Genomic DNA, 12,895 nt, shown 5'->3' with positions numbered 1-12,895 from the left:
ATCCATGAGGACACAGGTTCAATCCCTGGCCTTGTTCAGTGGGTTAAGGATCCAGTGTTGCTGTGAGCTGTGGTGTCAGCGGCAGAAGGGGCTTGGATCCTGAGTTGCTGTGGTTGTGGTGTAGGCTGGCAGCTACAGCCCTGATTCAGCCCCTAGCCTGGGAACCTCCATATGCCGTGGGTGCAGCCCTAATAAAAAAAAGGGGGGGGGAACAAGCCTAATTACTCAGCTCCTCTACTGGGCAGCTGTTACCTCATGACTTAGTTAATACCACCAAACATAACAAAGAAATGAGTAACAGCCTAAGTGTTTCTTTTATTACCAAAAACAACTGACACAAGCACACACTCAGTGCCTCCAATCCCATCCCTGAGGAAAACCATCAAGTTCTTGCGGTTGTTGTTGAAGGAAGTGTTTAGAGGGGAATGGCTGCCTGGTTCACTGTGCCTTGGCTGGCTGCGAGGAAAGGGCCCTTACAGGGACCACTTATGTGTCATCCCTGGGCCTAAGGACCCCAGAGATGGGAATGGATGTGAGTTGACTAAGGATTTTAATCACTGTTCCAGCGCGTCTAGGGGGTTGTGGTTAAGCCCGACACTAGCCCCTCTACTATAACACACACACGACCAGGGTGCCCTCCTCAAAGAATCTAAATTCCTCAGATCCCCCCACAATGTGGTGGTGGAGAAGGGCAGTCCTCTGAGACTGCCCAATGAGGCGAGCCAGGTCCAGAGTGGACCACACTGCCCTGGGCGCCACTCCTAAAGGCATTCATTGGCAGGGCTGCCCACCAGGGGCACTGCTACCAGCCCGGCTCAAACCCTAGGGCCTGGGGGCAGCAATGGTCAGGCTCTGCAGCCGTCACACCATCTGGACTTCTGGCTCCTCAGCTATTCCCTGAAGCTTTTCCATGACTTCCCCCAAGCGGGGCTCAGGGGCTGGGGGGGGCTCTCCCGGAGCCTCAGACAGCACGTAGTAGACGATCTCTCGTTCTCCTTGGACGCTGGTCTGATTCTCCCCATGGACGACAGGGTTGGAAGTGTCCTGAGAGGCCGAGGGGGCTGTCCCCTCACCACGCCTGCCCTCCTCTTCCTCTTCTACCTCTTCCGGGGGTCCTGGCTCCCCTGGCACTGTTTCTAGAATGATGCCCTGCAGGCTGCTCTCATTCAGTGATGCTCCTAGGCCTGATCCCTCTTGTAGCTGCTGCAGCAGCTGCTGCGTCAGCTCCACGCTTTCATAGCGAACCAGCTGTAGCCGCATGTAGCCGTCTTCATGCTCCTTGTACCTGGGGAAGGAGGAGCAGAGGGCAGCAGGCATGGGCAGGGGGAGGCAGAAATGGCCTGGAGATCGGGAGGGTAAGGGTCAAATACAAGGGAAGCAAGAAGCCCTGGGATTCTAAGTGGGGGGGGTTTGAAGACAAAAAAGGTCTTTATGAGAATATTTAGGAAAAAAAGGCAGGAAGGATCACTACTCAAAGTGAAGGGGGTGGGTGGAGAGAGAGAGAAATTATTTGTGTGGACAGCAGGGTGGTCAAAGGATTTTATGAGATGGCCACGGAGCGATGGATCAGGACCTTGGACTCCAGTTCCAGCTCTGGCTGCATGACTTCTGGCAACATTTACTAGGTTTAGCATCAGGCCTTGGATTCAAAAATCATAAAAATAATCTTTGCCCCCCTACTACTCCCTAGGTTCCTTATAAATGGAGATGGAACATCAAACCACCATCAAATTCAAGGGACTCTTTTGTTCTTTTTTTGGCCATTCCTACAGCATATGAAAGTTCTTGGGCCAGGGATCAAACCTGCGCCACAGCAGCAACCTGAACCACTGCAGCACTAACAATGCCGGATCCTTAACCTGCTGTGCCACAAGAGAACTCCCAAGGTTTTTATTTTTGTTTTGTTTTGTCCCAAACCTGCAGCACATGGAAGTCCCCAGGCCGGGGATTGAGCTGCATCTGTGACTTATGCCACAGCTGCAGCAATGCCAGATCCTTAACTTGCTGTGTCACAGTGGGAACTCCCCGAGGTTTTTAAATTGTCGAAAGGCATGAGAAAAAAGTGTGGGAATCTGGGGGTGGGGCATTGAGAGACATACCGAAAACGGGGGTGCCCAGAGGGCCACTTGAACTGGTGCTTCTTGCGAAGGTGCACAGTGAGGTTGTTGCCCCTTGTGAAGCATTTGTCACACACATGGCATCTGTACCTTGGCTCTGAGTCTCCCTGATGGAGAGAGGAGGGAGGGTGAGGCCAGCTTCTCCCCTGGGCTCCCCCGCACTCCTGATGGCTCTTTCCCCATCACCAGCCCCACTCACTTCGTGTACTTTTCGGCAATGGGACTTGATAGAGCAGAGTGACCGGGCACTGAAGGTGCAGTTCTCAAAATCACACCTGAAGGCTGGCTCCTCACTGTGGGTATGCAGGTGCTTCCGGAGGTCGATCAGATTCTTGCAGCTGCCAGAGCAGGAGGCATGAGGGGTTAGAAGGAATGAGGGAACCTGGAACACGAGTTACCTGACTTCCGGTCTCTGCTTCCCCTTACCTGTAGTCACAACAGTCACATTTAAAGGGACGGTCCTCGCTGTGGCGAAAGCGCATGTGGTTCCGGAGGGAGGATGGCAGCGGACAGGTCATGTCACACAGAGGGCACTTATAGTGGTTCACTGGCGAGCAGAGAGAAGGCTGTAATCCCAGGGTAGCGGAAGCTTGGAGGGCGGGCCAGGAGGATGGGGGCAGCTGGCTACTCACCATGGTTACGCATGTGGTCCCGCAGCAGCCGCTCTGTAGCAAACCTCTTGGAACAGTGAGAGCACTGGAAGTGTTGCTCTGGGGTGGGGCAGGCAGAAGAAAGGGTGGGCTGTGGGGGTGGCAGAGAGGAGAGCGAGCCTGGGAGAGGGGAACCACCCCAGGCAGAAGGGAATCACCAAGGAGAAAAAGGGACCTTTGGGACCTACGGACGGACACAGTACTGTGGAAAGAGCACGGGATCTGGAGTCAAGAACCTGGATTAGAATTCCAGCTTGACCACTTACTACTACCTGTGTGATCTCAGGTAAGTGAGTAACCTCTCTCAGTTTTCTCATCTGCAAAAAGGGGGATAAGAAGCCCACCTCATGGGGCTGCTGTGAGGATTCACTGAGATAAAAGCGGCACTCCGTAGGCACGGAATGACATCTAATGAGTCACAATCAGCTCAGACTGCAGCAAGTGACTGTACCCTTGAGGTAGACAGATGTAGCCAAGCTGCAGATACCTTCAGGGGCCCCCTCTCCTAGAAACATGCCCCAGCCCCCAGCCCAAGCAGGACAACTTGTACCCATGGCCCTTCATCTCCGATTGCTTACGATCCAATGAGGTCTGACGACGGATGTGATCTAAGAACTTGGTGTTATTGGCAAACATGCCCCCGCAGGTGGGGCAGGCCACCACTTTCTCCTGGGTATGGCTGCGGAGGTGCTCTCGAAGCTTAAAGCGGTCCTTGAAGGTGCAGGTGCAGCCTGCGAAGAAAGGCCTGGTCAGGTCCAGCCATAAACCCCCAGAGGAGGCTCTGGGACCCCCAAGTCTCTCCAGCAGCCAACCCATGCCTCCAGGACTGGTCCCCCCACTACCAGCCCTAGTCCCTCAGCAACCCCAAGGTTTCTTTGGAAGCCCGAAGTTAAGGAGTGGCCCTACCTTTCCAGCCACATGGCACCACATGGTTGTCCTTGCCGACTGTCTGGTATTCACAGCACAGGCTGTGAGCTTCCACGTGCCGATAGAACCACTCGGGGTTGTCGAAGGAGTTCTGTGCCAGGAGCAACGTGGGGTAAGGACTGAGGGTGGGAGGAAGGACTCTTACCCCTAGGTGTGCAAAGGGGGCTTCTCTCCCAAATTCACTTGGTAGGGGGGAAAGCTGGAGCAAAGGGGGCTACTCGGAAATGAAGGAGGGCTACTTGCAGAAACCTTGGGAATACAGGGCATCCCTGAAAGGGTCAAGGCATCTTGAGTTAAGATCCCAGCTCTTCCACCCCTATTACTGCCTCTGCCTGCTGACCTCACAGTGCTCCCACAGACACAGGAAGTGGTCAGGGATGTCAGGGATGAGGTTGCGGCTCTGGAAGTCCAGGATGCACGGGCTGAGGTCGGCCTGGCTCTGCAGCGCCTGCAGCCCCCACTGCTTCAGCTTGGTGTGGTAGCAGTGGAAGTAGACATGGCGGACGAGAGCGGCAGAATTGTCCAGAGAGCAAAAGCCGCACTCCTGCCACAAGCAGGAGAATTCTTCCTCTGCAGAAAGGGGTTCAGAAGGAAGAGTCTGAGACTTTCCAAAGATCTCCTTCCACCTAATGGTGAGTGAGAAAGCCACACTGACCACATCACCAGGAGCTCATTCTGCAAATACCAGTATTTGATGTGACAACTAATGGTGTGATACGTACTGGGGATACAGAAAAGAGTAAAAAATGTCCCAGTCCTTGCCCTCCCACAGCTTCCAGTCAGGGAGGAAAAAACATCAAATAATCACATGTATAAATATAAAACTGCAACCAGGAGTTCCCGTCGTGGCTCAGTGGTTAACGAATCTGACCAAGAACCATGAGTTTGCAGGTTCGATCCCTGGCCTTGCTCAGTGGGTTAAGGATCTGGCGTTGCCGTGAGCTGTGGTGTAGGTTGCAGACGCGGCTCGGATCCCGAGTTGCTGTGGCTCTGGTGGCTACAGCTCCAATTCCACCCTAACCTGGGAACCTCCATACGCCATGGGAGCAGCCCAAGAAATGGCAAAAAGACAAAAAAAAAACAAACAAAAAAACTGCAACCAGGGAGTTCCCGTCGTGGCTTAGCGGAAATGAATCTGACTGAGGACACAGGTTCAACCCCTGGCCTTGCTCAGTGGGTTAAGGATCAGGTGTCCCAAGATAGGCTACTCCAACTACTTCCTATCTCTCTTTGTACTGTATTTCCAATGCTTTATATAGGGCTTTACTTGTTTTGAAAAGTAGCTACTTTAAAAAATATAATAATCACCTAATTTGTCTTTTGTAAACATATTACTTGACTTTTAAAGCTATCGTTATAGTTCATAGTTATTAAACTTAAAACTGAATTTGAACTATCAAGAATTTTTTAAGGAGTTTCCATTGTGGCACAGTGGAAAATCCGACTAGTATCCATGAGGATGCGGGTTCAATTACTGGCCGTGTTCGATGGGTCAGGAATCCAGCATTGCCATGAGCTGTGGTGTAGGTCAAAGACATGGCTCGGATCCCATGTTCCTGTGGCTGTGGTGTGGGCCAGAAGGTGCAGCTCGATTCAACCCCTAGCCTGGGAACTTCCATATGCCTCAGGTGTGGCCCTAAAAAGACCAAAAAAAAAAAAAAAAAGTATTCCCAACTGGTAGTCACAGTTAAAAAATAAAATAAAAAAGAGAAAGAGAAACACTACCTGAGAGTGAAAAAAGTACATTGCCAAGAGCTTGTACAATATGATCCTTTTTTAAAAAACAAAATTGTATTTATCTAATTCATATATACACATGCAGAGAGAGGCCAAAAAGAATATTCACTAAAGTATTATTAGTAATTAACTTTTGATGGCAAGATGGCAAGTTGACTCCATATATCTTTGTTGAATGAGTTTTCTATGACTCTATAATGTTTTTATTTTTAATTTTTTCTTTTTGCTTTTTTGGGCCATACCCGTAGCATATGTAAGTTCACAGGCTAGGGGTTGGATCGTAGCTGCCAGCCTACACCACAGCTCTGGTAACACTGGATTCTTTAACCCATGGAGTGAGGCCAGGGATCGAACCTGCGTCCTCAAGGATACTAGTTGGATTTGTTACCGCTAAGCTACGATGCGAACTCCTACAACGTCTTTAATAAACAAAAATAAAGCACAATTAGCAGAATAAACCATGATTCCCCATGGCTACCTTCTCCCTTGGCAGCAAGAAAGGTCACTTTCCACACCCCTTGAGCTCTTTTCCCTTCCTGAGTCCTGCTCCCTTACCGAGCGGGTCCTCTTCCTCCTCTTCCTCCTCCCCGGAGCCCTGCAGGTGCTGCTGCAGGTGCTGAGTGACGTGCTCGCAGAACTCCTCCATGGCCGAGCACACAAAGGAGCAGGACCCCCACTCACACTGCAGTCCCAGGTTCTCATTTCGGGGAACCTTCCCAGGGGGCGGCATGGCCTTCACCCTAGAGGAGGAGGAAGAAATCAGCAGCTGCAAGGATTCCACCCAACTGGGGGCAAACAGCTGGGCAGGCAGCCTGCCTACAACCAGGAGCCGCAGGCTTTTTCAGTAAGGATAGAGTGAGTCCCAGTTCCTCAAATCCCTGCAAGCTGTCCGGGGTTCCTGGGAAGGGAGAACACAAACTAACATTATAGGCTCTGAGCTAGAACTTTAACAGACTTTTTTTTTTTTGGTCTTTTGTCTTTTTAGGGCCGCACTCACAGCATATGCAGGTTCCCGGGCTAAGGGTCCAACTGAAGCTGCAGCCACTGGCCTACGCCACAGCCACAGCAATGCCAGATCTGAGCCAAGTCTGCGACCTACACCACAGCTCCCCGCAACACCAGATCCTTAACCCACTGAGCGAGGCCGGGGATCGAGCCTGCATCCTCATGGTTGCTAGTCGGGCTCATTAACCACTGAGCCATGACAGGAACTCCCAGACATTTTTTTTCCAAAGCTTTAGAGCAACCTGCTGGAAAGGAATTATGTCTACAGGAGGCAGAATGATGCTCAAGTTCAAAAAGATGGCTTTGGAGAATGATGAGAGTTCAATTCCAGACTCTTCTATCCACCACCTACTTAGCTGTGTGACCTTGGCCAAGTAACTTAATCCCTCTACTCCTGAACATCCTCATCTTTGAAATGGGGATAACAAACCCTTTCACTTTTCATTTCACGCTTACTACATGCCAAGCACCTTACTCAGCACTTTATTTACATTGTGTCACTTAATAAGGAACACCACCCTATGAGTTAAGTACTATCTGAAATTTCATTTGTAGATAAGGGCTTAAGGCTTGGAGAGGTTAACTAGTGGTGTGGCAGGGTCAGGCCAGGATGATTCCAAAGTGCAAATTCTTTCTAATCCACACAGATGAGCCTTTAAGTTCCTTATTTCTTACTGTATCACGTCCTAATTCCCCCACTGGACTTTCAAAGTGCCATTCAAACTTGCTTTGCCTAACCTATCTGGTGGCTGACCATCACTGACCTAACATCTTCTGAACTAAAATGCAGATGTCAGGAGCTCCTGTCGTGGCACAGTGGAAATGAATCCGACTAGGAACCATGAGGTTGCGGGTTCGATCCCTGGTTTCACTCAGTGGGTTAAGGATCTGGCGTTGCCCTGAGCTGTGGTGTAGGCTGTAGACTCAGCCTGGATCCTGCATTGCTGTGGCTGTGGCACAGGCTATAGGCCAGCAGCTGTAGCTCTGATTGGACCCCTAGCATGGGAACCTCCATATGCCACGGGTGCGGTCCTAAAAAGCAAAGTAAAATAAAATGAGATTTCAATTGACATAAGAGGCGGTTATCTGTTCAGGTTATACCAGGTCTATATAGCTAGGCATGCTTAGGCATATAATAAACATTTGTTGAAGAAAGCTGAATAAAAAACTAAGGTTCTCGATCTTTAATATGCACACAAATGCAGAGTATTCCAGCCCCTTCCCTATGGGTTCAGATTTAGAAAGGCTGAGGTTAAGCCTAGAAATCTGCCCTTTTAACTTGGCACCCCAGTTCTGATTGGGCAGCTCCAGGAGCAAAGTTTCAGGGACAATAAAAGAATATCTAACCGTCATTAAAACCAAAGACCGGGGAGGGAGTGGGATGGACTGGGAGTTTGGGGTTAATAGATGCAAACTATCGAATTTGGAATAGATAAACAATGAGATCCTGCTGTATAGCACAGGGAACCATATCTAGTCACTTGTGATGGAACACGATGGAGGATAATGTAAGAAAAAGAATGTGTGTGTATATATGTGTGTATATATACATATATATAAATAAAACTGGGTCACTTTGCTGTACAGTAGAAACTGACAGGACAATGTAAATCAACTATAATAGAAAAAGTGAAAACATAAAAAAAAACACAAAAACAAAGACAGAATGAAGAAGACACTGCAAGCAGAATCTCTTGAGGGGAGGAAGGGAGAAATGACACTAAGAGGCCCTGACTCTGTCCCCTGGGTATGACCTCCTCCTTGAGGATTCTCCCTGATTCTTCTGCCTCCACTGTGGTTCCCTGGAAGGGAGTGGGGCATTGTTCCCTCTGGCCTATCTGATACAGGTGGGCACTCTGAAGAACTGTAATACATACTAAGAGGAAAAAAAAACAGAAAATACAAAATGCATCAAGTCCTTCATGCCTACAAGTATAAGAATCTACTATACCAACTACTTACAAAAGAAACCCCTTTCTAATCGGAAGCCTTTGCCCCTCCAAAGACAGTCACCTTTGACATTCTGGGGTTTGTGTACTTGGGGTGGCTAGGCAGCTCACAGACTAACAGTGAACCCCTATTAGGAGAAAATGTTGACTACTTTTATAATTCGTAGGTAGAAAAAACAAGGAAAGGAGTTCCTGTCATGGCTCAGTGGTTAACAAACCCAACTGGGAACCATGAGGTTGCGGGTTTGATCCCTGGTCTCGCTCAGTGGGTTAAGGATCCCGCATTGCTGTGGCTGTGGTGTAGGCTGGTAGCTACAGCTCTGATTAGACCCCTAGCCTGGGAACCTATGCCACAGGTGAGGCCCTGAAAAAGACTAAATAAATAAATAAATAAATAATAAGGAAAGCCTTCCTAAATCAGACATAACAACAGCCCAAATCTCCTCTACGACCTTTAGGATCAAGTCCGCTTAGCAAAGCATGCAAGGCTCTTCTCCAACTGGCCTCAACTTACTTCTCGAGGAGTTGGGTGAGGAAACTAACACATGAGGGCCTACCATGTGTCAGCCCTGTCGTAGGCCCTCTTTCAAACTTCACTTCATTTGGTTTAAGAGTGCCCTGATTCAAACCGTAAGATCATGTCCACCCACTCCCACCTCTCCATTCATTCCCTCTCCTCTGATTCAACCATCTTTGCTCCTAAACATACCTTCTCCTAAAACACTCTGCCTAAGCAACTTCTATTCATGCTTCAAGCCCAAATGTCCCTTCCCTGGTGAGCCCTATACCAATTCATCCAGGTACAGGTGACATGTCCCATCTCCTGTCCCCACAGCACTCCAAATACACTTTCGTCATAGCACCTGTTACAAGGGAACAGAATATGTCTCCCCTAGCTAGACTAGGAGTTTCTCAGGGCAAGGACCGTCGTTTCTTTGTTGTTGTTGTTGCTATTTCTTGGGCCACTCCCGCGGCATATGGAGGTTCCCAGGCTAGGGGTCGAATTGGAGCTGTAGCCACCGGCCTACGCCAGAGCCAGAGCAACTCGGGATCCGAGCCGCGTCTGCAACCTACACCACAGCTCACGGCAATGCCGGATCGTTAACCCACTGAGCAAGGGCAGGGACCGAACCCGCAACCTCTTGGTTCCTAGTCAGATTCGTTAACCACTGCGCCACGACAGGAACTCCAAGGACCGTCGTTTCTTTACTTCTCAATCCCAGCATGAGCACAGAGCTTTGTACCCTCTGGACACTCAATAAAGTGATATGATCACATCCCAGGAAGATTTCCTAAACTACCCTGCCCCTCAGATTACCCCTGCCTCTTGATTTGATGGTCGGCATAGCTAAAACTAGAAAATCTCAACCCTATTTTTATGCTGCCCATGGCCACTCATGGTTATTTTGTATTCTTTCTCATTTACCCAACTAGACAACATTAGCTGCTTCCGAGCAGATACCATATCACACCCATGTCCCTATACTGTGTCCAGCACAGTGCTGAGCACAAATACTCTAAACACATATCTGTTGTTAGACTGGGTGGATAAGGCCCAGGAGGCAGGCTACCCAGAGATTTAGAATGACTTGAAACTTAGGCAAAGCTCCCAGAATCCCTCCCTCACTGACTCCCAGCCTTCTTTATTTTCTTTTCCTGTACCCTGCTTGTTTCTACCTGGGCAGCTATAGGACAAAGTGACTAATCTGGTCACACTTAGCTTTCTGTAGGCAAGGAGTACACTGGAAAGGGCACTGGACCAGCCTTCTGAGGCAACCTGTACACTGGAAAGGGCACTGGACCAGCTGTCAGAAGACCTGAGTTCAAGTTTCCTGTCTTGATGAGTTTGCTCAGCCTAGAATAACATAACAGCTTTTTTTTGTGGTGGTGGTGGTTGTTGTTTTTGTCTTTGTAGGGCCACACCCACGGCTCATGGAAGTCCCCAGGCTAGGGTTCAAATAGGAGCTGCACCTGCTGGCCTATGCCACAGCCAGAGCAATGAGGGATCTGAGCTGTGTCTGCAACCTACATCACAGCTCACAGCAGCACTGGATCCTTAATCCACTGAGCAAGGCCAGGGATCAAATCCAAGTCCTCACAGATATTAGTTGGGTTCATTAACTGCCGAGCCACCACAGGAACGCCTCTTTTTTTTTTTTTTTTTTGGCTGCACCCATAGCATGTGGAAGTTCCTGGGCCAGTGGTCAAACCTGAGCCACAGCACTAACCCAAGTCACAAGAGTGACAACGCCAGATCCTTAACCCACTAGACGAACAGGGAACTCCTATAACAGCTATTTAGTATCTACTATATGCCAAGCACTATCCTAAGTGTTTTACACATAGAAGAACCCACTAATACAACAAATCTATTGAAGTCGGTACCATTATTGTCCCACTTCAGAGATGAGGAGACAGCCCAGATAGGTTAAGTAATTTACCTAAGATCACAAAGCTAGGAAGTGATGGAGACAGAATTCAAAGCTAGGAAGTGATGGAGACAGAATTCAAAGCCAGTTTGCTCCATTCTCTTCCTACACCTGCCTGTCTTACCTCTTCTCGTCTGATTCCCTATTCCTCAGAGACAGCATATCCATATACATAATACCCAAAGCATGTTTTATTGAGTAGCTATTTTGTCAGTGTCCTCCAATAAACTGTGAGCTCTAGAAGGTCTGGTCTGTGCTCTGTTCGGTTCTAACTGCAGGGCCAACACATACCCTATTAGGAGTTCTTTTAATGTTAAAAGTAAATTTATAACTTATTGCTTTACTTTTGGACAAATCACCTAGCTTTTCTGAACTTGTTTCCTTAAATGTAGAATAAGGTACTAATATCACAGTAATGGGTGAGGGATTCAACAGATCTGATTAGAAAACCCCAACATTTATTAGCTCTGTGACCTTAGGCAAGTTACTTAAGGCAAGGTTTCCCACATGGCATAGGAATAATCATGTCTCAATGAACTGATGTGTGGATTAAACCAGATAGTGAATATTAAAATAATAGCCTAACACACTGCTAGAACTCAACAAGTGTTGGCTCTTCATATTCTTGCTTCTGAGGGTAAGATGATTTAAGTATGAATTCTACAAAAAATTCGACAAAAGGACAAGTGGAAGGATTCCTAACCTTTCCTTTCATCAGGAGTTATAGTTATAAGCAATCAGCCCATACTTAAAGAATATAAACGGTAACGCAAGCACCGAATGAACGCTGAATGGTATTCAAGAAAGGAGTTACCCGGTTCAGAACCTTCTAAGGATTCACAAATTGGCCGAAGAGATAAGGCTCTGACGTGTTTAGACAACGACCAAAACAAAGCGCGCGAGGATCGAGAGCTGGACAGGAAGATGCCCCAGTGGCCAGGGAACGCTTGCCCTTAGCGATGGGGACAGGGCCCCTGGAGCAGTGGTAGAATTCGGAGAAAAGGAAGGAGACCACCCCAGCGGGTAAACCTCTCCCTGCCTGCTCCACAAGCTTCCCCCTAAGGCGTGGAGGCGACCGTGTTTCAGCAACAGCGAAGCCTCAGATGGCAAAGCATGGAGGTTCAAACCGGGGTTGGGGACCAGGGACGCTGCATGCGCGAAGCAGACTAGCGTGGCCAAGTTGCAAGAGGGAGACTCGCCGAAGCGCCCGGAGAGGAGCCTGGCCTTGGCAGCCGGCCAGAGCGCTGCCCAACGCTGTCCCCGCCAAACCCGCTGTCCCCAACTTACCGCCTGTCGGCTCCCGGGTCCCCAGCTCTCCTCCCACCTCGCACGATCTCCCGGTCTCCGGGAGGGCGCTAGAGCGACGGCCAAAGGCAGCCAATCACCATTCTCGGATCCCTCTAACAGCCAATTGCCTCTGCGACTGACGGAACCCGTGCGCGACCAAAACACGGAAGGGGCGGGAGTGAGGGGCGGCGGGCCGCGAGGAAAGGTAACGCTGCGGGCTTCTCCCGGCTCCAGGCGAGGCGCTGATAGGGATCCCAAAGGCCCGAATTCCCCCAACTGCGCAGGCCCGGCGCACGGCACCCACTGGGCATGCGCAGGGTTCGGGTTGGGCGCTGTGTGGGGTCTCCCTGCTCAGTTGCTTAAAGCGCTAGCTAGCAGCGTGGGCGGTGAGACCAAGGACAAGGGGGAGGCAGAGTAGGAGGCGTGCAAAGCTCGATCCTCAGAAAAGCCAGCACCGCTGAGCCCAAACTGGGGGTTCTTCGCCTTCTTGATCTTACTGTTTCTTAAATAGCAGTATTCCTTCAGCCATCCCCTTTCCCCCCCAAACCTCTGCGTGTCACGCGGCTCGGTGGAAACGGCACCTTCAAGTCAGAAAACCGGCAGTCAGCCAGATTTCTCCTTCACACGTCACATCCAATCCATTGCCAGATCCTGTGAATTCTACCCCATAAAAACACAGGATCTCGAAATCACCCCTGGTTCTTAATCTTTGCCGCCCCCTCTCTAGTCCATTAACGTCCTTCAACCCAGGTGTCTATGCTAACCTAACTGGTTCCACTGCGAGCACTCTTGCT

At 49.6% G+C, this 12,895-nt stretch overlaps 1 protein-coding gene across 2 annotated transcripts; it reads right to left on the bottom strand.

Moving 5' to 3' along the window:
• Window positions 1–295: 295 nt before the first annotated feature.
• Window positions 296–12,349, bottom strand: HINFP (histone H4 transcription factor). Of its 2 annotated transcripts, XM_047753230.1 has the most exons (10): window positions 12,102–12,349; window positions 5,987–6,171; window positions 4,035–4,264; window positions 3,674–3,785; window positions 3,346–3,498; window positions 2,750–2,827; window positions 2,544–2,664; window positions 2,317–2,455; window positions 2,100–2,224; window positions 296–1,285 (listed from the first exon to the last, which is right to left on the bottom strand). In XM_047753230.1, exons 2-10 carry the CDS (start codon window positions 6,159–6,161, stop codon window positions 862–864), a joined length of 1,557 nt encoding a protein of 518 aa, XP_047609186.1. In that variant the 5' UTR covers window positions 6,162–6,171; window positions 12,102–12,349; the 3' UTR covers window positions 296–861. The 2 variants fall into 2 exon arrangements, with proteins under 2 accessions (XP_047609186.1, XP_047609187.1); XM_047753231.1 differs by lacking the exon at window positions 12,102–12,349 and having other exon boundaries at window positions 5,987–6,173.
• Between the last annotated feature and the right edge of the window lie 546 nt (window positions 12,350–12,895).

This window comes from Phacochoerus africanus, chromosome 11 (genome assembly GCF_016906955.1).
Source record: "Phacochoerus africanus isolate WHEZ1 chromosome 11, ROS_Pafr_v1, whole genome shotgun sequence".
NCBI classification, from domain to species: domain Eukaryota; kingdom Metazoa; phylum Chordata; class Mammalia; order Artiodactyla; family Suidae; genus Phacochoerus; species Phacochoerus africanus.
Note: the sequence above shows the minus strand (reverse complement) of the source record. Positions and strands in the feature narration are given on the sequence as shown.